This window comes from Podarcis filfolensis (genome assembly GCF_964270895.1).
Source record: "Podarcis filfolensis genome assembly, chromosome: 1".
NCBI classification, from domain to species: Eukaryota; Metazoa; Chordata; class Lepidosauria; order Squamata; family Lacertidae; genus Podarcis; species Podarcis filfolensis.
In genome coordinates, this window is record NC_139604.1 from 125,899,475 (window position 1) to 125,923,051 (window position 23,577).

At 47.2% G+C, this 23,577-nt stretch overlaps 1 protein-coding gene across 11 annotated transcripts in view; it reads right to left on the reverse strand.

The window, feature by feature from the left end:
• Positions 1-237: 237 nt before the first annotated feature.
• Positions 238-23,577, reverse strand: part of SYNE2 (spectrin repeat containing nuclear envelope protein 2) — a 256,417-nt gene continuing 233,077 nt past the window's right edge. For 6 of the 11 annotated variants that reach the window (XM_083607758.1, XM_083607756.1, XM_083607752.1 and 3 more), the window contains exons 102-113: positions 22,826-23,020; positions 19,253-19,532; positions 17,001-17,069; positions 14,638-14,777; positions 11,984-12,104; positions 10,879-11,090; positions 9,303-9,503; positions 7,620-7,748; positions 5,641-5,832; positions 5,413-5,502; positions 3,695-3,744; positions 238-2,351 (exon numbers count right to left, since the gene is read on the reverse strand). In XM_083607758.1, the coding sequence (XP_083463884.1) occupies positions 2,126-2,351; positions 3,695-3,744; positions 5,413-5,502; positions 5,641-5,832; positions 7,620-7,748; positions 9,303-9,503; positions 10,879-11,090; positions 11,984-12,104; positions 14,638-14,777; positions 17,001-17,069; positions 19,253-19,532; positions 22,826-23,020 (1,905 nt within the window). In that variant the 3' untranslated portion in view covers positions 238-2,125. Of the gene's footprint in view, positions 2,352-3,694; positions 3,745-5,412; positions 5,503-5,640; positions 5,833-7,619; positions 7,749-9,302; positions 9,504-10,878; positions 11,091-11,983; positions 12,105-14,637; positions 14,778-17,000; positions 17,070-19,252; positions 19,533-22,825; positions 23,021-23,056; positions 23,515-23,577 lie in introns of those variants that run through there. The other 5 variants (XM_083607761.1, XM_083607760.1, XM_083607755.1 and 2 more) reach the window with 4 other exon arrangements.

Here is a 23,577-nt window from a genome sequence, read left to right on the forward strand (position 1 = left end):
TCATCTTAGGCAGGAAGGAGCATCAATGGGCTGCCTCTTCCAGTTTAGCTTCTAGTGTGTCCCTATGGCCTTTGGCTATTCTTGCATCCTGCCTTGCTCCTCAGTCCCGACTAATGGCTTGCCCCAATGGCTCTTGGGTTCTGCCTTGAACCAGACGGCTGTCTACCATGCCCCGCCATCTCCCAATCCTAGCAGGAAACTAGATTTATAAAACATCAAGACAAACAAACTCAGGACTGCTGCACACAGCCGCAGAATTTTAATGAGGGGGTTGGGGAAAAAGAAAGATGGACTTTGTATACACAGCCAATATATTTTGGATCCAGGTAAAACCGTTTCTGATCTCTCACCACCAACTTCACCTTAAATGTGACAAATCTTGTGAAGTTAGGGCATGAGCTCAATGGGCGCAAGATGAGCCCTGGATTCATCAGGCATAGCAACCAGTTTGTAAGCAATGGCTTAATCAAATGGCCCCAGGAAACATGAAGGAAACAGTCCATTCCTCACCACCACAGCAACTGTTATCCAGTGATATACTGCCGTGGAATATGGAGGCTCAATGTATCGATGATGGCTTATGTACCATTAAAGCTGTGCATGCACAGAGGGTTCACCATAATGGCCAATGCTTGGTTCCCCTTTCCCTCTCTAGTTCTCCCTCTCCTATCCAGAAACCAGCATGGAATTTGCATCACCTTCAAGTGAATTTAATTCCCAGCTGAAGCAGCTTTGCAATGCAGTGTGCACGCTCTGGCAACCAGCATGGCCCTATGGTGTTGTCTCTGCGCATGCATTTTGCTGCACAGGAATAGGGATTGATTGTGCCCTTCGATTATTAAAAATTGTTTTTTTAAAACATCCACGTATCTTTCTTTTGGCTTACTGTAAATTATTCAAAAAAGATTAACACATAAACATCTTTTGATTAAAAAGCCGCAAGTTTACACCATTGATTCATATACAAGTGAGATAATCAACACTAATTATGGTCAGCACTTTTTAAATATAAAACTATGAACAATATAAGCCACCTACATGCAGCATTTTCATTTCTTTTTATTTAAAATAAAAGTACAAAAGAAGACATGAGACAAATCTGCAGTTCTAAGTACACACAGTGGTACCTCGGTTTAAGAACAGTCCTGTTTAAGAACAACTTGATTTACGAACTCCGCAAAACTGGAAATAGTGTCCCGGTTTGTGAACGGACTTCCGGAATTGATTAATTTCATAAACCGAGGTACCACTGTACTAAAATCTTTGTCATGGAAACTTATATACAGTGGTACCTCGGTTTACAAACTTAATCCGTTCCGGAAGTCTGTTCTTAAACCGAAACCGTTCTTAAACCGAGGTGTGCTTTCCCTAATGAGGCCTCCCGCCGCCAGTGCCCTTCCGCCTTTCAGATTCCATTCTTAGACCGAGGTAAAGTATGCAATCCAAGACACTATTTCCGGTTTTGCGGAGTTTGTAAACCAAATTGTTCTTAAACCAGACTGTTCTTAAACCGAAGTACCACTGTATCTATCAATCTGTCTATGTATCTATATGTATTTGTTGACTGGAGAGAGAGGGTTGCTAAAATACTAAGTATAACAAGTATTTTGTATATATTTATATAAAATCAAATTTCTTTTCACTACAATATCGAAGTACGGAAATAGATTTCTTTGCATGCAAAGCACCAGCTGAAAAATGGGTTCTCTCCGCCACACTAAAAGCTATTCTCTACAGCATTCGTCGTTAGCTAAAAATCACATTATTTCAATGCAAACATGAGATCATCTTGAAAATTCGTCTTCGGAAGTCATTCTGGCATGGAGGCCATCAGCCGATTGATTGATCACACATTATGCAAAAGTATACAGTATGTTGCTTACAGTTCAAAAATATATAGAAAAAAGTATTTTCCTGTACAAAACCGGGTTAACACCTGTCTCTCCCCCCCCCCCGCTTCCCAACCTATCGCAAATATTGAAATTGCTCGAGGATCTACTTCTTCAGTTGTGAAATCTGACGCATTCACTGTGTGAAGTCCTCAGAATGGCAATAGCAGCATGAGAAGAAGAGCCTGCTGAGGAGGTTCATTTTGGTTGAGGTGCAAAAAAGCCCTTGGGATGCTTCAGAAGGGAGGAGGCCCATTGACAAATCGCAGCATGGGGTGGAAAGACCGGGCAAAGTTGTTGCGGTGTGCACAGCTGTAATCTTCCTCCGAGAAAGGGGGCAGGGTAGCCAAAAGCAGGAGGAGAAGGAAGAGCAGCTGAAGAGGGAACGCCATTCGCAGCACACGGGACAGGAAGCCACGGGTCTTGGGAGCAGCTGGGCTGGCACTCTCCTCGTCATCCCCTCTGCAAATATGGAAGAGAATTTATACATGAAGCTGCATTCAGACTTCATCTCCCATCATCCACGAAGACTGGTCCTGCTAGCTATGCACGATGGGAGTTGTAGTCCAACAACAGCCAGTTTGGGAAACGCTAATCTAGGGCGTCACGATCAGCAGCTACTCAGGACGGCTTGCAACATATATAAAGTCACGACACATTGAAAGGCTTCCCTATATTCTCTACTCAGACTGGCAGCAGCTTTCTGTAGAGCTGGTTTGAGGGCCACAAACCTTGTCCCTCCGTTTTGTGCCCTCCACCCGGAGACACCAGGAGGAATTTGATGTTGTGCTATTCCAATCATTCTGTCATTGCAAGCATTTCACCTTGGCAGATGGAATGATTCCATGCTCTCTTCTCTCTGTGTGTCGTTCTGGGGGTTCTCCTGACGCCCCATATGGCTTTTCTTTGGGGGGGGGGGCGAATCCATTGCACAAGTGAAAGTTGTTGTGCAGAGTTTCTGCTGATGGGTCTCAGCTGAATCCCAGCCACTGTTGTGCACCTAGCTGTATCTGGCAGACCCCTGGGTTCTAACAGATCTCACAAGCCAAATGTTTGCCCACCTCTGAGTTAGGTAAAGGTAAAGGGACCCCTGACCATTAATCCAGTTGTGACCAACTCTGGGTTTGTGGCGCTCATCTCGCTTTATTGGCCGAGGGAGCCGGCGTACAGCTTCCAGGTCATGTGGCCAGCATGACTAAGCCGCTTCTAGCGAACCAGAGCAGTGCACGGAAACGCCGTTTACCTTCCCGCCGGAGCGGTACCTATTTATCTACTTGCACTTTGAGGTGCTTTCAAACTGCTAGGTGGGCAGGAGCAGGGACCAAGCAACGGGAGCTCACCCCGTCACAGGGATTCGAACCGCCAACCTTCTGATCGGCAAGTCCTAGGCTCTGTGGTTTAACCCACAGCGCCACAAATTATGGACCTTCAAGTGCTGGTTGTGTGAATGCAATTAATGCACCTGTTTTTGTTTTCAAAAAGTGTGGGCAAAAATCTCCCATTCAGAGGTGTTTGCATTTCCAGGAGAGTTGTCGGTAGTGGCAATGCATACAGCACCTTTGATGAACCGTTTTTGTGTGTCTCTGCTCGGACTTTGGCAAAGAGGAAAAAGCGCTAAACTCCCCCTTCCTCCTTTCCATGGCCTTGATCCTGCTCAGATTTCCCTGTGGCTGCTATTTACATAATAAACAATGTGTGTGTTAATTAACATGTGATTATGAGCGCATCTAGCTTGGACCTGCGACAGCCTTCAAAATGCAACCTCCATTTTTAAATTAAAGAAAACGTTTTCCAAAACATCCTACCTAATATCAGCGCTGCTCTCAGTCTCCAAGGTGTTCCTTCCACCAGCCTGCTGAAAATGGAGATATTACTGTGTTATTTAGTCATACTTTCCCCAAGAAACGCAAGCGCAAAGAAGCAAATCCCAAGTGACCCGGTTACAGAGCTCAAAATGCTTCTGTGCCGCGGGAACGTCACAGGAAACGTGGGTTTGACGAGTGGACGCTGCTCCATTAGGATGAATGGGGTAGCACCCCACTAAATGCAGTCTTCTCTCAGACATCCCCCCTCTAGCTGCCTACTTAACAACCAGTCCAGGGGGTGGCAGTGCCTGTTATCTTCCTCCTCCTTAGGGTTAGCGCCCCTCTTGTAGAACTCAGTCTGGAGAAGGATGGGGACAAAACCAAACAGGACCGCAGCCACTGTAAAGCTGTGCCCCAAAGCTCATTTGCCAAGAGTCCGTTCAGGAGGATCACATGGTCAATGCTATCAAAACCTTCAAGTCAGCACTGCAGGGTCATACACCTTTGCATCCCTCCAGTAGTCAGGGTGACGAGGGCGGATTCAGTCCCATAGCTATGCCTGAACCCCCACTGGAATGGGTTAAGGCACAGTTGTACCTTGGCTTTCGAACAGCGTAGTTCTCGAACATTTTGGCTTCCGAACGACGCAAACCCAGAAGTGACTGTTCCGGTTTGTGAACTATTTTTGGAAGCCGAATGTCCGACGGGGCTTCCGCAGCTTCCGATTGGCTACAGGAGCTTCCTGCAGCCAATCGGAAACCGCGCTTTGGTTTCCAAACGTTTTGGAAGTCGAACCGACTTCCGGAATGGATTCCGTTCGACTTCCAAGCATAGCTGTCAACTTACAGATTTGAAAATAAGGGACCAGCAGCCTCAAAAATAAGGGACCAGCAGCCTCAAAAATAAGGGATCAGAGGCCAAAGTAAGGGATTTTCCAAGCACAGGTATGTTCAACTTCTGAGCCCCTCCGAGCCAAAGGCAGAAAGCCCAGCCAGCAGCCAAACAAAGCCTCAAGCCTCAAGGAAAACCACCGCCACCTTTCCGCCGGGAAGCGCTGAGCAAAGGCGAGTCCCCAGATCAGAACAAGGCATGCAAGCTCCACCCCCAGTCGTTCTTAGACTCCTTATTGGGTGAGCAACGCAGCCAAGCAACACAGTTGGAGCCTCCCTCCTCCCTGGCCGGCAGGGAGGGAGGGAGAGGAGCTGCTTCCTTTGAAACCCGGGAAATTTAAGGGACATCATCAATAAGGGACAGCAGGGGGACACGGCGCTGGGATAAGGGACTTTCCCACCAAATAAGGGACGCTTGACAGCTATGCTTCCAAGTTACGACTGTATAGGCATGTGACAAGGGAAGAGCTTGTAGCCTGGCCTTAAAGAACCATTCCAAACCAGGCTTCCACAACCTAGTGTCCTCTTGACCTACTGGACTACAACTCCCATCACCCCCAGCCGGCATGGTCAGGGAGGAGGGGAACTGCAGTCCAAAATGTTCTGGAGGGAATCAGGTTGGGGAAAGGTACTGAACAGAAACCATGTATCCTTTAACATGGCCACGAATTACAGTTGAGTTGCTGGACTATCCTGACCAAACCGGGCAAGTCAGCTATTCGTGTTAACTTGCAATAAAGCATTTCCGGATGGAAACAAGGCGAGGAGAAGGTACTAACAGATTGGAGAAAAACCAGAGGTTTGGAAAAGAATTGCCAAGCAGCTTGCCTTGTTTTTATATGTGCAAGGTTTCTCCGGTCGCTGAGGACAGCCTCCCGAGTCCAGTTCATCCACATCCTGCAGAAATGCACTTGTGTCCTAGAAGGAAGAAAACGGAAGATAACTTTACGTTCTGCAGAGTAAGGAAAGCTTTATCTCCCAGGAGTTATGCACCCCCCCCTTGGGAGATACAGAACTGCATCACCCTGGATTCAAGCGCATGCATCTCAGCCTCACCGGCTTTCCATGCGAGACCTTTAAATCACTTGAGACTCTTTCCAGAAGCTGCTTCAGTTTCTTCCCAATAACGTGGACCTTCTCGTGAGCTTCAACATAATCTCCTCCACCAGATTTGACGAGCAAGTGAGTGGAAATCTCCTGCAGAGTGTTGACTTGCGGCTGCCGTTCCAGAAGCTCTTTCTCCAGTTGCTTCGACAGGGAAATGGAAGGAAATATTGACGCATGTATGACTCTGCTCTACACAGAATCAAGCTGACCACTTGACCTGTCCAGCTCAGTGTTGCCTACTCTGATTGGGCAGCGGAGCTCCAAAATCACTGTCTGATAGCCCTGAGATCCTTCAAAATGGAAATGGCAGCAACTTTCCCTGGGAGCTTCTGTATATCAAGTGCATGCTCTGCTACTGAATTGTTGGGCAACAGCTAATATGTAAGTTTGTTTCCAGGCGCAATTCACTGGGCTCATATCAGTGCCTAAAGCCCCAAAACAACTTAGGTCCCCAAATATTTGAAAGACTGCCTCCCTCCCTCAAGACCCTCTAGGGCAGCCTTTCTCAACCTGTGGGTCCCCAGATGTTGTTGGACTACAACTCCCATCACCCCTAGCTAGCAAGGCCAGAGCTCAGGGATCATGGGAGTTGTAGTCCAACAACATCTGGGGACCCACAGGTTGAGAACTGCTGCTCTAGGGTGTTAAGAGAGGGTCAACACTCTCAAAAGTTTGATCCCTGGGGCCCCAGGAGAGGGCATTCTCTATGGCAGCCCTTAAGTTATAGAATCAAACAATCACAGAGTTCCCTCCACACATGTGCATTTCACACCCTCACTACACAGTTTCCTTAGCGTGCTGAAAACATATGAGTGCCAGATATTTTAGGACCCAACCTATTCTCTTCCTGACTTTTGTCATATTTTAAATTGATTCTAGTACTGTCTCCACCCCCATCATTCTGCCTGGACACTGAGGTCCAGCTCCGAGGTCCTTCTGGCGGTTCCCTCATTGCGAGAAGTGAGGTTACAGGGAACCAGACAGAGGGCCTTCTCGGTAGTGGCGCCCGCCCTGTGGAACACCCTCCCTTCAGATGTCAAGGAAATAAACAACTATCTGATTTTTAGAAGACATCTGAAGGCAGCCCTGATTGGGGGGGAAGTTTTTAATGTCTGATGTTTTATTGTCCCTTTAGGTCCCGGGGCAGGGATTCGGAAAAAGGGGTTCCCGGAAGGAGGAAGACGACTGCTGTATGCGCTGCCGCGCACCGCAAAAGGCGGCTTTATGCTCCGAGAAAGAAAATGGGGGGGGGGGGAGCAAAGAAAACCCAAAATTGAACAAATAAGCAAAATCGGAAGCAGTAAAACGCAGCAACGGACAAGCAGAGATAAACCGCAAACCGCAGCTGCTGAAAGAAAAGAAAGGGGCGAGCATGGGCTGCCCCGACCTTAAATGCCCCTTACAAGTCCCGCCCCCGCTGCCAGCCGATTGGCTGGCACGGTGAATGATGAATACTAATGACCCCGGGATTCCCTAGGTCCCGTGGGGCTGCAGCCAGCCCCGCGAGGGTGTGAATGGGGCGTGATCCCGCAACCCCCCCCTCCGGATGTCGGGAATGGCATTGTCCCTTTAATTCAGTTGGGAGCCATCCAGATGGGTGGGCTATGTATGTATGTACGTATAATTAATTAAATAATAATAATAATAATAATAATAATAATAATAATAATAATAATAATAATTGCTGTAAGCTGCCCTGGAATCTTATGTTGGAGGGTGAGTAATAAATCAAAATACCACTCCTACAACGACTATCACTAACCACGACAAGACGGGGCACAGGAAGGATCTGAAAAGCAGATTATTGGCATCCCACCATCAAACCAAGCGCAGCGAAGTAAGATTGTACCTAATGGGAGCAAGTCAACTGGCGGGTCAATCATTTCTGTATGGATGCACCAAAAAGTGTTGTTGTTTTTTAAACCTACCATTAATTCTCTTCGGCTCTCCTGAATTGCGTGAGGGTCAGCATTCAGATCCTTGATCTGTGCTTGATGCCTCCGAACCTCAGCAACTGCCAACCACAGCAGCAGGTTATGGTTTTGCTTATGGAAATCCTGCAGAGAAAAAACATCCATTATTAGGAGAGGCAGCCTCGTCAGATCACGTCTGCTGACAAAGGCCGGTTTCAGACTATTTTGCAGGCAGGATTCGACTGCATGCCAGCAAACTCAGGTTGCGTACTTTGAGAGGGTTTGATGATCTTGTGAAACAGCAATCTTTTGCGATAAGGAAAGGAAATGGACCAGAAAGCATAGGATAAGAATTGCTTGAATGAACGCTCCACAGCCCAGGTCTATCTCTTTGGAAACTTTGCACAAACAAATCAGGCTGAATGCTCAGTAAGTAGGCGGTGCAGAAGGGACCCAAATAATACAGGGCCTTTCCAACTTGGGTGTTGAAAGGTAGCAATAATATGCAGCACTTACATTGTGCTTTCTTGAATGCTCAGCGTTCCCTGCATACAGTCTCTCATGAATACTTAAAGGCAGGGCAGTATTATCAGTTCCATATTGACTAACCATAGGTGGAGGGCTGAGGTAGACAGATCGTGGCTTGGCTAAGGCCACCTGTTCATGGCAGAAGAATATTTCCTGGTTTGCAATTTAGACTATTAGCCACAATGCTTCACAATCTGTTCCAGGCAAAGGAGGCCAGAAGTGCAGGGAGGTGGGCTCGCATCCTTCAGCTATGTTCCGAAAGGAAAATCACAAAACTCGAAGATCTTGCCATGCTTACGTAAGAATGCTGTGCAACTACGGAGTGTTCTGCAAATGGCATTTTAAATCTGCCCAGGTTGGCTTAAAAACATAAAAACATCCTGTATACCTGAAGTAGCATCTCCACCCCCATCATTCAGCCTGGACACTGAGATCCAGTGCCAAGGGTCTTCTGGCGGTTCCCTCATTGTGAGAAGTGAGGTTACAGGGAACCAGGCAGAGGGCCTTCTTGGTAGTGGCACCCGCCCTGTGGAACGTCCTCCCTTCAGATGTGAAGGAAATAAGCACCTATCCTATTTTTAAAAGACATCTGAAGGCAGCCCTGTTTAGGGAAGTTTTTAATATTTAACGCTGTATTGTTTTTAATACTTGATTGGGAGCCGCCCAGAGTGGCTGGGGAAATTCAGCTAGATGGGCGGGGTATAAATAATAAATTATTATTATTATTATTATTATTATTATTATTATTATTATTATTATTATTATTATTATTATTATATTATTATTATTATTATTATTATTATTATTATTATTATTATTATTATAAAAAAGGCTGCTGGATCAGGTCAGCGTCTAGCCCAGATTCCTGTTCTCACAGTGGCCAAGCAAATACCTATAGGAAGCCACCAAACAGAAACTGAGAGCAACGCCAACCTCCCTGCCTGGGATTCCCAGAAACTGGGACTCAGAGATGTACAGCCTCACAACAGTGGCAGCAGAACAGGGACACCAAGATTAGTAGCCATGGATGAAGTACCTTCCATTGCCCATCCAGAATCTTCTAACGTTCATTTTCATTGGTTATCCCTGAGTTCCAGTGTTTTGAGAGATGGAGGAAAACCTTCTCCCTATCCATTTCTTATAAATAAGAAAGCAATGGGCTTCACTGACCTGGCAGCCCACCAGGGCTTCCTGCAAACTCTTCCTCCACTCTCCCATCAAATGAATGGCCTCCTCCCAGCGCATATTGACTTGCCGAAGCCTGTTCTGGAGCTCTTTGGATCCAGCGCTGTCTCCTTGCCTGAAGTCCTTGCTGGTCAGGTTGGCAGAAAGCACAAGTGCCTTGTAGTTATCAAAGGCTTTGAGCATATCCTGGCGGGCAAGAAGCAGGTTAGGATTCTGCGTTTCAAAATAACTACACTTTGGAACTCCCTGCCTGTTGACAAAATTTTTTTGTTTAGGCAAGCCAATCCAGACATGTGAAAACGCTGACTTTTTCCCACCTGCTCTTTAGCTTATTGTTGACTGCAATTATTTTGGAAGGCTTGTTTTTAACTGTTGCCTACTGACAATTTTTCATAGCTTTATTTTTTTGTGTAAACCTCTTTGAGCCCCCGCCCCCAAGGGTTTCAGTCTGTGCTTTTCCATTTTTATCTGTAAGCTGCCTTGAGTCCTGGTCCGGGGTGGAATAGAAATAAATATAAATATAAAAAATTACAAAACAAACAAACAAACAAACAAACAAACAAACAAACAAGGCTGTTCAAAACCTTCACTTGGGGGATAATCCTATGAAGGCTCTATGAGTGCATTCCAACAATTAGTTCATGACCACAAGTCCATGGCTGATGTGAATTACAACCTCCTGAACTTTGTAACTAAGAAGTAGTAGTAGCTGATTGTGCTGTGTTTTATACTTAATGGTAAAGGTAAAGGTAAAGGGACTCCTGACCATTCAGTCCAGTCGTGACTGACTCTGGGGTTGCGGCGCTCATCTCGCTTTATTGGCCAAGGGAGCCGGCGTACAACTTCCGGGTCATGTGGCCAGCATGACTAAGCCGCTTCTGGCGAACCAGAGCAGCACACGGAAACGCCCTTTACCTTCCCGCCAGAGCGGTACCTATTTATCTACTTGCACTTTGATGTGCTTTTGAACTGCTAGGTTAGCAGGAGCAGGGACCAAGCAACGGGAGCTCACCCCGTCATGGGGATTCGAACCGCCGACCTTCTGATCGGCAAGCCCAAGGCTCTGTGGTTTAACCCACAGCGCCACCCACGTCCCATGTGTTTTATACTTAGTGTTGTGTATATATATATATATATATATATATATATATATATATATATATATATCTCACATTTGGGGGGGGATGTTCTATTGAGACTCAGGTGTAAGAAGGCAACAAATAAATTGAATTAAGAGTAGAAGTAGCAGTTATCATGATGATGGGCCGAGGCTAGCAGGCCTGGCCCCACTTATCTTGGCAAAGAACACCTGCATAGAACTAGAATTAAGCAAACTTCAAGGTCTATCACCGGCCATTAGACACGGGAGCCAAATGGCAGAAGCTCTAGGTGTAACTGCCTTCTGCAGATCAGATTCTGGCTGCTTTACCTGTGTGGTCTTTGTAAGAGATTGTCCCTTGCCATAAAGAGAGTCCAGCCCTGGAAGACCTTGCCTTGATCCAGCAAGGCACTTCTTAGTTTGGCTACAGGGATTATTTACCAGGACGAATGGTGAACTCACTTTCTGCTTCTTGACTCTTTGATGGATGGCTGTGATGCTGGTGGGCGGTTCTGCCTCTTGCAACATTTCAAGCTCCTTCTCTGTTTTATCCAGCCAAGCGTTGATATTCGTGAGGTCAGAATTCAGCTGCTCCCGCTGCTGCCGATTCTGCTTCATTCTCAGCTTGTTGCTCAAGTCTTGGGCTTGAATCAGCTCCCATCTCTCGAGGCCTCCTGCGGTTTGTTGCAAAATTATTCATGTTTTTTTATTTTATTAAAAAAGCTTTGAAGCTTGACTCAGAGGAGTATTATTTCAGGCACTCGCTGTGTCCCCCGAGGAAACAGATCTTCTACCCCAGCCTAGCTACAAGATCCAACATTAAGCCTATGCAAATTTTTGTGTAGCCTTTTAGGGCTTCTATCCCTTTACAATAGCATAGCATTGATGTCTTTTAAAGACACAATCGATAGCAGCCTTCATCAACCTCCAGATATTTTGGACTACCACCCCATGTAGTATTTTCTGCCATTTCTCTTTTTTAATGATTCCATCTGCTGCTTCTGCCGTTTACTTTCATTTGGCTGTTTGTTGTTGTTGTTGTTTTACTATTTTTCATTTTTACATTAGCTGCCTTTGGGCGTTTTGCCTTTAAATGCAAAGGGGGAACATAAATACTTCAACAGATAAAATAACTGCACCTGCTCACATTCATTTATTTTTATCTTTGACTCCCTCTCCGCTTCCTCCATTTAGAAATTTTAAGTTTGTTGGAGCAGGGATCTCTTGTTTATTGGCTTTCATTCCTCTGTAGGGTACAATCTACACTGATGTTATAAATACATAGGGAAAAATGAAATCCTATTTCTCACACGCTCTGCAAAGAAGCCTCTCCATCAGGTTTCTTCAACCTCGGCCCTCCAGATGTTTTGAGACTACAATTCCCATCACCCCTGACCACTGGTCCTGCTGGCTAGGGATCAGGGGAGTTGTAGGCCAAAAACATCTGGAGGGCCGAGTTTGAGGAAGCCTGCTCTACATAAAGAGAGTTTATTACACACATACACACGTGCATATCTGTATCCATTTTGATACAGATCTATCTCAAAAAATATTACAGCTAAAGTACCTGGTTGTTTTTCTATGGCTGCAACGCCATCAAGGCTCTGGCTAGTTTGGGGTTCCTCGCTAGGCAACATCCCAGAGATCTCCTGCATGCTGTCCAGACTCCTGCTGCTCCGTTGTTTCACCTGGAATATAACAACATAGAAAGCAGGGAATGACACATGACACTGGCCAGTGTACACTGTGCCCAACCCAGCAATGTCCTCAGCACACTGCTCAAAAGGTACATTGCTGCCAGAGGTAACCATGAGACAATCCATTATCCTGGTCTTGTAAATCTTTGGAAATACAGTGGTGCCCCGCAAGACGAATGCCTCGCTAAACGAAAAACCCACAAGACGAAAGGGTTTTCGGATTTTTTGCGGCTTCGCAAGACGAATTTCCCTATGGGCTTGCTTCGCAAGACGAAAGCCCATAGGGAAATCTCCGGGGACAGCGGGGAAGCGCAGCGCGCCTTCTCCTCTGTTCCCGGACCTGTCCTGAAGGCTTGCGGTGGGAGGAAGGTTTTCCTCCCCACCGCCAACATTCAGAAGGCTGTTCTGAAGGCTGGCGGTGAGAAGAAAAGCCCTTCTCCCCCGCCAGCCTTCAGAAGAGTTCCCGCAGGGCTGCCTAGGCTGCGGATAGCAGCCTGCTGCCCCGCGTGAGGGGCGCTCTGCTTCACAGCGCCCCTCACGCCGGGCAGACTTCCGCAGCTTGGGGAGCCCTGCAGGAGTTCCCCGCAGGGCTCTCCAAGCTGCAGATAGCAGCCTGCTGCCCCTATCCGCAGTTTGCGGATAGCAGCCTGCTACCCCTATCCGCATCTTGGAGAGCCCTGCGGGGAAGTCCTGCAGGGCTCCCCAAGCTGCAGATGTCTGCCCCGCACGAGGGGCACTCTGCTTCAGAGCGCCCCTCGCGCCGGGCAGCAGGCTGCTTTCCGCAGCCTAGGCAGCCCTGCGGGAACTCTTCCGAAGGCTGGCGGCGGGAGAAGGGCTTTTCTTCCCACCGCCAGCCTTCAGAAGGCTGTTCTGAAGGCTGGCGGTGGGGAGAAAAGTCCTTCTCCCCCCGCCAGCCTTCAGAAGAGGTCCGGGGACAGACTGTCCCCGGCCCTGGTCTGAAGGCGGTCTCCATAGGAACGCATTAATTGATTTTCAATGCATTCCTATGGGAAACCGTGCTTCGCAAGACGAAAAACTCGCAAGAAGAAAAAACTTGCGGACCGAATTAATTTCGTCTTGCGAGGCACCACTGTTCTTCTGTCGCACTATGCAGTACCGAAATGACCTTTGCTACTTCATCTATCAGAGACTTTAGCACTCCTTCATTCGCCTCCCATTATCACACCGTAATATTTTTTACCCTTGCTCAGAACTACGCCACCAACGTGCAATTAGCAATATCTGCAAATCCAGCTGATTTTTAAAAATGCTTAATGGATCTTTGTGGGGTAGAAGTTCAAGAACTCAGAGAAGCGAGGAATAAGGAATCAGAAAGTATCGTACAGTCTAAACAATGGAAAATTGCTTTTATATAGAATCTTTCCTTAAGATTTGAAATTGAGAGTGATCCAGCAAAAATTAACATTTTGAGTATATTAGACCCTGCAATGCATGAATAGGAAGGCACTGCATAATGCCTTAGAGGTTAGAGGTGTAATGCTGAGGACACCACATTGAGGCATATGATGTGGGCTTCTCCACTGACACAGTATTTTTGGTCTGAAGTTGTTATCCACATCAATTTTGTATTGCCCAAATCCAGATGTTCATATCATTTTAAATAATATTCCTGTAGTATGGGGATTAATGGCAAGACAACAAAAGTGGAATTTGCATGTCCTTATGTTTGCTAAGAGCCTGAAAGGATAAATACTCAACATCCATTAAGAACTGAAGATCTACTGTCCCTGGAAACATTTGAAGATATTTCATATAGGCATCCATTTTGTGTTCATACCTTTTTGGACACATGGAAGGCTTATATTAACATATATGTTTAAGATGCATATAGAGATAGCAAATGCTTATATAATGTGAAGTGATTGGGGTGTTTTTTTTTGTTATTATTAGTGTTATTTGTATAGTACCGTATTTTTCGCCCTATAGGGCGCACTTATTTTTTTTGAGCTTCCCCCGACCCCAGCCCCCAGAACAGGCTATTGCCCGCAAGGCTTGCAAGCCCGGAGGGAACTCCCGCCGGGCTCCCAAGGCTTGCGGATAGCTTCTTGAAGCCTGGAGAGAGGGAGGGGTCGGTGCGCACTGACGCCTCTCGCTCTCCAGGCTTCAGCGAAAGCCTGCATTCGCCCCATAGGACGCACACACATTTCCCCTTCATTTTTGGAGGGGAAAAAGTGCGTCCTATAGGGCGAAAAATATGGTAGTTCCTTTTATTTATTTTATTGCATTTGATTTTTTTCCTTCCTCTTTCCTTTGCTAAATTTGCAAATAAAAATATGTTGTTATTTTTTAAAAAAGTAAAATCATGCACCTCTTTCATCGCTTAAGCCATACAATGTCTTTCCCCTCTGTCCAGTGCAAATTCCTCATTTTTTATTTCTAACAGTGACCAGTTCCAGCATGGCTTTTGGTCAGGGATGACGGTGGTCAAAGAACATATGGCTTAACCTAATGTCCAATCCAGCCCTTTTATGATTGTAATGTACCTGCATCCAGTAGGACTTACATAGCCTGGTTTGTAGGGAGTGCTTGTCTCTGGGCTGTTCAAAAGGACACTTGGAACCATCTCTTCCTGGCTGTATGGATGGTTTCGGCAAGCAGGGCTTTCCGGAGAGTGCCACGTGTGGGTCTCAGAAGCAGATTTTTCTGTAGTACGACATTGAAAAAGAAATCCGCAGGAAGTTAGATGCCCAAGTTTGGGGTGAGGGGTTGGGGTGGGGGATATGAATGAATTAAAAGCATTCTGCAGAATAGGGGGAACCAAGTTATGATGCGGGGGGAAATATATATGAAAGTTTTACCGTTCTTCCTTGCAAAGCATGCTTGTTTGCAAATGTATGTCGGCTGTGTTTCAGGGGCAATGAAATGAGGAGCCATGCAGTTATGGGTGGGCACGTCCCCTCAACCCACCTTCCTGAAAAGGCCTACAGACAGTTAACAACACCACCGAAAAGTGCAGGCGGGAAAGATGACTCTGGGAGGGAGAGCTGGTCCTACATGGGAGAAGGATGGCGTGGCCCTTCTCAGGCAGCAAACTTTAGGGATGCTATTAAAGGTAAAGGTAAAGGGACCCCTGACCATTAGGTCCAGCTGTGGCCGACTCTGGGGTTGCAGCGCTCATCTCACTTTATTGGCCGAAGGAGTCAGCGTACAGCTTCCGGGTCATGTGGCCAGCGTGACTAAGCCGCTTCTGGTGAACCAGAGCAGCGCACGGAAACGCCGTTTACCTTCCCGCCAGAGCAGTACCTATTTATCTACTTGCACTTTGACGTGCTTTCGAACTGCTAGGTTGGCAGGAGCAGGGACCGAGCAACGGGAGCTCACCCCGTCGCGGGGAATCGAACCACCGACCTTCTGATCGGCAAGTCCTAGGCTCTGTGGTTTAACCAACAGCACCACCTGCGTCCCACAGGGATGCTATAACAAGGCAGCAAATGGTGGGTCACTTAGGCTGCGTACGCACTGTCCCATTCGTAGCACACAAAAAACTGCAGGTTTCCTTCAATCTGGAATTGTGCCTGTTCATCCTCAAAACTGCTTCTTATAATCTAGATCCTGCTTGTCCGCAAGGGTGGGTGTGGCTACTCGATATGCATTTGGAAAACCTCCTCTTGAGGTTATCCATGCCTTTCCCTCCCTGCACATGAATGAATGAGGAAGCGGTGATTGCATTCCTAGCACATGCCCACCTACAATGTCATTGGGCAGGTGTGGATAAAGCCCCGCCTACACCTGCTTTCGAATGGACATGGAATCCATCTGCCATGAGCTTTTGTTTTCAGAATGAAATCCAGTTTCTCAATAAGAGCTTTTCAGCTAGCACGGCTAGATGGTGTGTGGACTATATAGAAAAGGGCTCAGTTCCTCTTGATTTTAAAATAAAAAAGGTGTGCATGCAGCCTGCATCTATTGTGTTTCTGACCACTAAAGCAAGAACTTTGAACCTTCCACTCTCAAGCATCAAAATGACTTTGACCATCTCTGCTGGAAAACAGGACTCCTTGGTGACGCATCTATGTCTGCAACACACAACGTGATAGTGCAGATGAAACTAAAATTTTACTCTCGGTTTAAAGACTGTCTCAAGGCAATTCTAAAAAAATGTAGTATAAACACTGACAACTGGGAAACACTGGCCTGCGAGCGCTCTAGTTGGAGAACAGCCTTTACCAAAGACACTCAAACTCAGGACCAAAGGGAGAAACGTGCTAAGAGGAAGGCACGCTTGGCAAATCCACACCGTGATCAACTCCCGCCTGGAAACCAATGTCCCAACTGTGGAAGGACGTGTGGATCCAAAATTGGCCTCCACAGTCACTTACGGAGTCATTGTTAAAACCGTGTTTATGGAAGACAATCTTACTCAGCTACGAGTGATTGCCAAAGAAGCAGCAGATGAAACTAACATGGATTTTGGAGAGAATACCAAGTGCTCATTTTCAAAGCAAGCCGATCGCCCTGTTCAGCCCAATGCTGAATGGCAGAGCAGGCCTTAAAGCTAAGCTATGATGTCCAGGACCAGAAAGATTTTCTGTTGGGTTGTTTTTTTAACCTAGACTGCACCTGAAGGCTTATAGTCTCCAATGCAAATCAAAACACAAATTTAACCATCTTTGTGCTGGAGTGGAGAACTAAGGGGGGAGGGGAAAGCACAATCTTGACCGTTCACTAATGATGACGCATGTGCAAATGGTGCAGCATTAAACAAAAACGGGGAGAAAAAGAGAGAGAATCCACCATGAACCAACTGGAGCATGGTGTTGACACAAGCCAGGGAGCCAGACACTTGCATATGAGAGAGGTGTAAGGAGCATAGCGTGCGCCACAGGGAGACTGTCATGTTGAGACACATGCAGCAGCAGTGCCTACCAGAAACTGCTTTCAATGATTTTGTGGTCATTTTAAGAAAGGCCTCGGCATTTTCAGGGATTTCTACATCTGAAAAAAGAACAACATCACCAATTGCCTCGCTGGACAAAAGAGGCTGTGAGCGCACCCCCCCACAACTACCCACCCCACAGGACAGAAACATAAGAGCAGCCCCCGATAGATCCAGTCAAAAGTTTGCATAGCCTGGCATTGAATTTGCAACAGCTGGAAAGACTCTGGCAAACTCATAAGGAGAGTACAGTGGTACCTCAGGATGCGAACGGGATCCGTTCCGGAGCCCCATTCGCATCCTGAACGGAACGCAACACACGACGGCGCGTCTGCAATTGTCGCGTTTTGCCACTTCCGCACATGCTCGTGACGTCATTTTGAGCGTCTGCGCATGCGCGAGCAGCGAAACCAGGAAGTAACGTGCTCCGTTACTTCCGGGTTGCTGCGGAGCGCAACTCGAATGCGCTCAACCCGAAGCACGTTCAACTTGAGGTATGACTGTATTAAGGCAACAGCCCCCACCTGCTGCTAAGCTCTACCCCCCACCAAAGTACCTGATATTTAGTGGTATACTGTTTTTTAATATTGAGATTTTCCTGTAGTTATTGTGGCTCAGCAGATCTCCCTATATCATTCTGCTTAGCAGCTGACTTTCCCTAGCAGCTGGGATGGGGCAGAGCAGGGAAAACCAGCCAGTAAGAAGAGAGATGATGAGAGATAGGTGGGAACAGCCAGCCATCGGCTCCTCCTTCACTGTGCAGGTGATTTGTGTCCCTCTCGAACTTCTGCTGCCATTACACAGGGGCGGGGGGGGGGCGGTCTTCAGAAAACTAGGCTATGTTGGGAGACAGCCACAACGCTGCCCTGATCCTCCAGAGGTCCAGCTCCAGAACTGTGGGGCAGAGCTCACATGGTGATATATGTACAAAGCTATTCAGAGTACAGTTACAGACACTTCAGGTTGCGTTTTTTCAGGTTACGGATGCTCCGAAACCCGGAAGTACCAGAACTGGCTACTTCTGGGGAGGTCGTGCATGCGCAGAAGTGCTAAGTTGCACTTGGAGCATGCGCAGAAGTGCCGAATCGCAACCTGTGCGTGCGCAGACGCGCCACTGCGGGTTGCAAACACTACGAGTTGAGAACGTGGATCCTGCACGGATCACGTCCGCAACCCGAGAGTCCACTGTATATGGTGTGGGTCTTTTTGCCACAGCTTCCTGCATTCCTAGCTGCATGCAAAGAGCCCTGCTGTAAGTAGCACAGAACATTAGGTTCTGCACCATGTTAGCCTGCTGGAATAGCTCAGTTGGTAAAAGAAGAGACTCAGGGTTGCGGGTTTGAGCCCCATGCTGGGTGAAAGATTCCTGCATTGTAGGGGGTTGGACTAGATGACCCTTGTGGTCCCTTCCAATTCTACAATTCTATAATATGAGGATGGGGTCTTGCTTCTGAATGCTCCCTTCCTGCATAACAAGCTCCCTGCATTAGGTCAGCCAGGACATCAAAGAGGGTAATGTTAAGCCTTTTGCTCCAATGTACTAGTTTTCTACTTGGTTTTTAGCAAAATAGCTCAGACTATTTCTCCATGTAGTCCAGAATGGTCTACTCTGACTGGCAGTGACTCTCGGGGTCTCAAGGAACAAGCCTTTTAACTGGCGGCTCAATCTGGGACCCTCACCAAGCAAAGTATGTGATGTACAGCTGAACTATGGCTACTCTATAAATATATACACCGTATTGGCCTGAATATAAGTCTCACTTTCCCCCCCAAATTCTGACCGTGAAAAGTTAAAGTGCAGCTTAAATTCGCAACCTTACAAAAATTGGCTTTTACGATATCGCTGCTGAAACAGACATATGGTAAAATGGAACGGGTGTGAGTGCCTGTGGAATTTTAAGGGAGCTGCTTATATTCGGGTATTGTCTTTTTTCCTCCCTCCCCCCTTGAATTTTAAAGGTGAGGCTTATATTTGGGTGCAGCTTATATTCGGGCCAATACGGTATTACTCATCCTGCACCTACCCTAGAGTGAAGGGACACAGCCCAGAATTCTCCCACCTGTACACAAAGGGCATCAATGAATCTTGCAAGAGATGGGAAAAGCTCTTGTGCAGACATGCCTTTGAATGGTTGCATTGCTCGCAGTTCAATATTTAAAAAGCTGGGCCACGGGGTTTTTGCATGGGTGCCAAGGTTACATTTCCTTGCTGAAATGGGAAGAATTGCTAGGATGGACTCACCTGACAGATCACTGTAATACTGTTCTTCTTCCTCGTCTTGGGGACCGGAGTCTCCGACGTCCCCCGTGTGATCCCACTCCAACGGAATGGAGTCCACGCTGACGGGCGTCTCGCAGCCCGACCTCTCGTGACCCACTGCAGGGGGCACGAGGTGGCAGAGGGACTGCTGGGGCGGCAGCACTTCCTGCATGCCCTTTCGGCACCAGGGGTCGCTCTGCATCCCCCTTGCATCTTCCATGTCGGCCTCACTTTCAGAGGTCTCCTTTTCATCTTCCAGTCCCTAAAATGGAAGAGCTATCACTGAGCAAAATTATTGACATGACTTCTGACTAATACCAGCGTATCCTGCCCCAAATACACTTGCCTTACTTAGAAGAACATTGGAATTTGCCTTATACCAAGCCAGACCTTTGCTCTACCTAGCTCAGTATTGTCAGGCCTTTGGTCTATCTAGCTCAGTTTTGTCTACACGGGCTGGCAGCAGCTCTCCAGGGTTTCAGGCAGGGGCATCTGTTGGGAATCTGAATACGTGCAGCTACTCACACAGAGGCAATTAAGGTTTGGCAGACAACCAAAAGGTCATGTGAAGGAGTAAGTCTGCCTGGTAATAACAGAGACATGGAGATAGCTCCCTGATTGGTCAAGCTCTCTCAAGGGAGTGATAATTAATGGGCTACTAACTGGAATGTGTTAGTTCAGAGTTCAGTGGTTCAGTGTAGGAGTTGAGAGTTGTATGAGAGAGCTAGCTAAAGATCCGTGTTCTGTTCCTGTAAATAGTCCACTGTATATAATAAACACCTAACTACAAGTTCCTGGTTCCTGCTTCGTCTATTCTGTCTGCAGCCAAGTCGCCAATTGCTTCCGTGGATTCTGCGTTTACTCTGCTAGGTCTGGCTAAGGTCCTGCCAACTGGTCAGAAAGTTGAGAAACACCAATAGGTTTTGCCAATAGCATCTGCCTGCAGATGCTGGGGACCAAACCTGGAACCTTCTGCATTCAAAGCAGATGCTCTACCACTGAGCTTTGCCCCCCCCCCACTTTATTAAACTGAAGATTTTAAAAAAATCTTCTTTCTGAACTGGAGGTGCTGGGGATTGAACCTAGGACCTCCTGAGGTATGGGTCCGTCCCCCCGCAATCTATAGCATGATTCATCACTCTGGCCTTCTTTGTGCCAGGTCATCTTCTTATACCTCTGCCTCAGGTGTGCTTGGAGCGTCCAGTCACTCAGAATCTGGAGCAGAAATTATTCAAAGTGGGAAGGACCAGAACATAGAGTCTCATGCAGGCACACAAGGAAGATGCGTGGTGCGACGAATCAAAGAATTATAGAATCACAGAACTGTAGAGTTGGAAAGGACCCTGAGGGTCATCTAGTGATCCATGCGACGGTCACCTCCAGGCTTGACTACTGTAATTCGCTCTTCGTGGGGCTGCCCTTGAAGCTGTCCCAGAAACTCCAGCGGGTGCAAAATGCAGCAGCGAGGCTCCTCACAGGGTCTCTGCCATGGGAGCATATTCACCTAGTGCTTTTCCAGCTGCACTGGCTCCCGGTGGAGTACAGGATCAGGTTTAAGGTGCTGGTTTTGACCTTTAAAGCCCTTCACGGCCTAGGACCCTTGTACCTACGGGACCGCCTCTCCCGGTATGCCCCACGGAGAGCCTCAAGGTCCATAAATAACAACACCCTAGTGGTCCCGGGCCCTAAGGAAGTTAGATTGGCTTCAACCAGAGCCAGGGCCTTTTCAACTCTGGCTCCGGCCTGGTGGAACGCTCTGCCTCATGAGACCAGGGCCCTGCGGGATCCAATTTCTTTCTGCAGGGCCTCCAAGCCTTTGGCTTGGAGCCAATTTGATTCCCTCCCCCTCTTTCTTTTTCCTTTCTCCTCCTGTGATGAGGCTGCATATTAATATTTTAATGTTTCAATATTTTAATGTTGTATTTTAATCTTGTTTTTAAGTTGTATTCATTCAACTTGTTTTTATTATTGCTTGTTAGCCGCCCTGAGCCCGGCCTTGGCTGGGGAGCGCGGTATAAATAATAATAATAATAATAATAATAATAATAATAATAATAATAATTATCATCATCATCATCATCATCATCATCATCATCATCATCATCATCATAGTCCAAGGACCCTTACATTCTGCACACAAGTATTATTAGTTTATGTTATGCAATGCATTTATTTTAGGGGAAGAAGGCTGGAGCTCAGTGGTAGAGCAACTCCTTTGCAATGTAACAGGTCCCAGCTTCCATCTCCAGCACTCTCAGCTAAGGCTGGGAATCTCTCCTGTATGAAACCCTGGAAAGCCAGGCTAGGTAGAACTGGCCTAGATGGAACAATGTCCTGACTTGGCAGTTTCCTATGTGCTTCTTCCATCATGGATGTCAAGACAGTCTAGATGGAGCTTCCAGCTGGTCTTGTATCAAGGCAGAGACTTTAGCAGGACCTGCTTAGCTTCAGCAAGGTGGCTGTACCATGTCCCCGCAGACTATGGCCTGGGAGCACGGTTAACGCTTTTTGGTATATGAGTGAGTATGCCTTTCTTTGTAACGCAGAAAAAAAAAAGTGCTTCCTTAAAGCCTTTTACTCTTGGGACCCCCGAGGCATTTGGCAGTACACTGGTACCTCTGGTTACTTACTTAATTCATTCCAGAGGTCCGTTCTTAACCTGAAACTGTTCTAAACCTGAAGCACCACTTTAGCTAATGGGGCCTCCCGATGCCACCGCACGATTTCTGTTCTCATCCTGAAGCAAAGTTCTTAACCTGAGGTACTATTTCTGGGTTAGCGGGGTCTGTAACCTGAAGCCTATGTAACCCGAGGTACCACTGTAGGTCTATTCCACCTCTTACATGCAAGTAAATGGAAAGGGAAAGGGACCCCTGACTATTAGGTCCAGTCGTGGCTGACTATGGGGTTGTGGCGCTCATCTCGCTTTATTGGCCGAGGGAGCCGGCGTACAGCTTCCGGGTCATGTGGCCAGCATGACTAAGCCGCTTTCTGGTGAACCAGAGCAGCGCACAGAAACGACGTTTACCTTCCCGCCAGAGCAGTACCTATTTATCTGCTTGGACTTTGAAGTGCTTTTGAACTGCTAGGTTGGCAGGAGCAGGGACTGTTGGGATTCACAGGATGCTGTGTAAGTAAGTCTGCAGGCTTCAGTTTGCAACAGGCTGATGCAATACTCTCTGTGGAATGACTCAGCAGTAATGTGATTGGCTGTCACCCGTTTAAAGGTAGAGCCTGTTCAACAATAATTGTGGCTGTGGTGGAGTGGTGTAGATGAGTGTGGAGTCTTCTTTTGCCTCAAGGTGCAGGTACTCTGTCTGAACTGCTTCTGTAAATATTTGTATATATATTTAGCTCACATTAAACAATACTGCACTAAAGAACCTGGGACTCTGAGCATTTTGATAAAAGCGCCACGAAGAATTCGCGACAGGGACCGAGCAAGGGGAGCTCACCCCATCGCGGGGATTCGAACCGCCGACCTTCTGATCAGGAAGTCCTAGGCTCTGTGGTTTAACCCACAGCGCCACCCAATGCAATCTTGATAGCTCTTACCGGGGGCCAGGATGCCAGTCTATGTTGGAATCGGGAGACACGGCCAAACACGTCCTGGTAGTATCTGTGGACTTCTTGCAGCTCCTCTTCAATCACAACAGCATCCAAAGGCTCGCTTTTCTGAATTAGGTGCTTCCCGGACATAGTAAGCTCGTGGATCTTGTCGGTGTTTAGCAATATTTCCTGCTGGAAACACTGTTTGGAAGACAGGCAAGGATGCTTCCTAAATACAGCATTCCTCATCAGGTTAATTCCCCTTTTGGATAGGGAATGTTTCACCCCTCTCCCTGAGGCCTGGATTCCTAAGCCAATTCCTCATATATACAGTCAGTGTGTTTTGGGGGGCACGGGAATGGGGTGCTGTGCTGCTAGTCCTATCTTGATAATAGTCTTGTGGGTGCCAACACAACCAAAAAAAGGGGGGAGGGGAGAGATAGTACATTTTGCCAGTGAGAACCATCACACACCCAAAAAACCACTGTATACAGTGGTTGCTGGAACCTCCTACAAGTTGGGACTGAGAAGAATGGTTGGTCCCCATTGGAGATGAGAGACATCCAAGTTCAGAGGATAAATACTCCAATAAATAAATAAACCAAGGTAGCTTTGCTTCCACTCCTTCTTTTGGGATGGCAGGAAGCTTAAAGGGCTTGCAGCAAATTTCCCAGGGATATACTGTATTTTTCGCCCTATAGGGTGCACCGGCCCATAGGGTGCACCTAGTTTTCAGGGGGGGAAATCAAGGGGGGGGG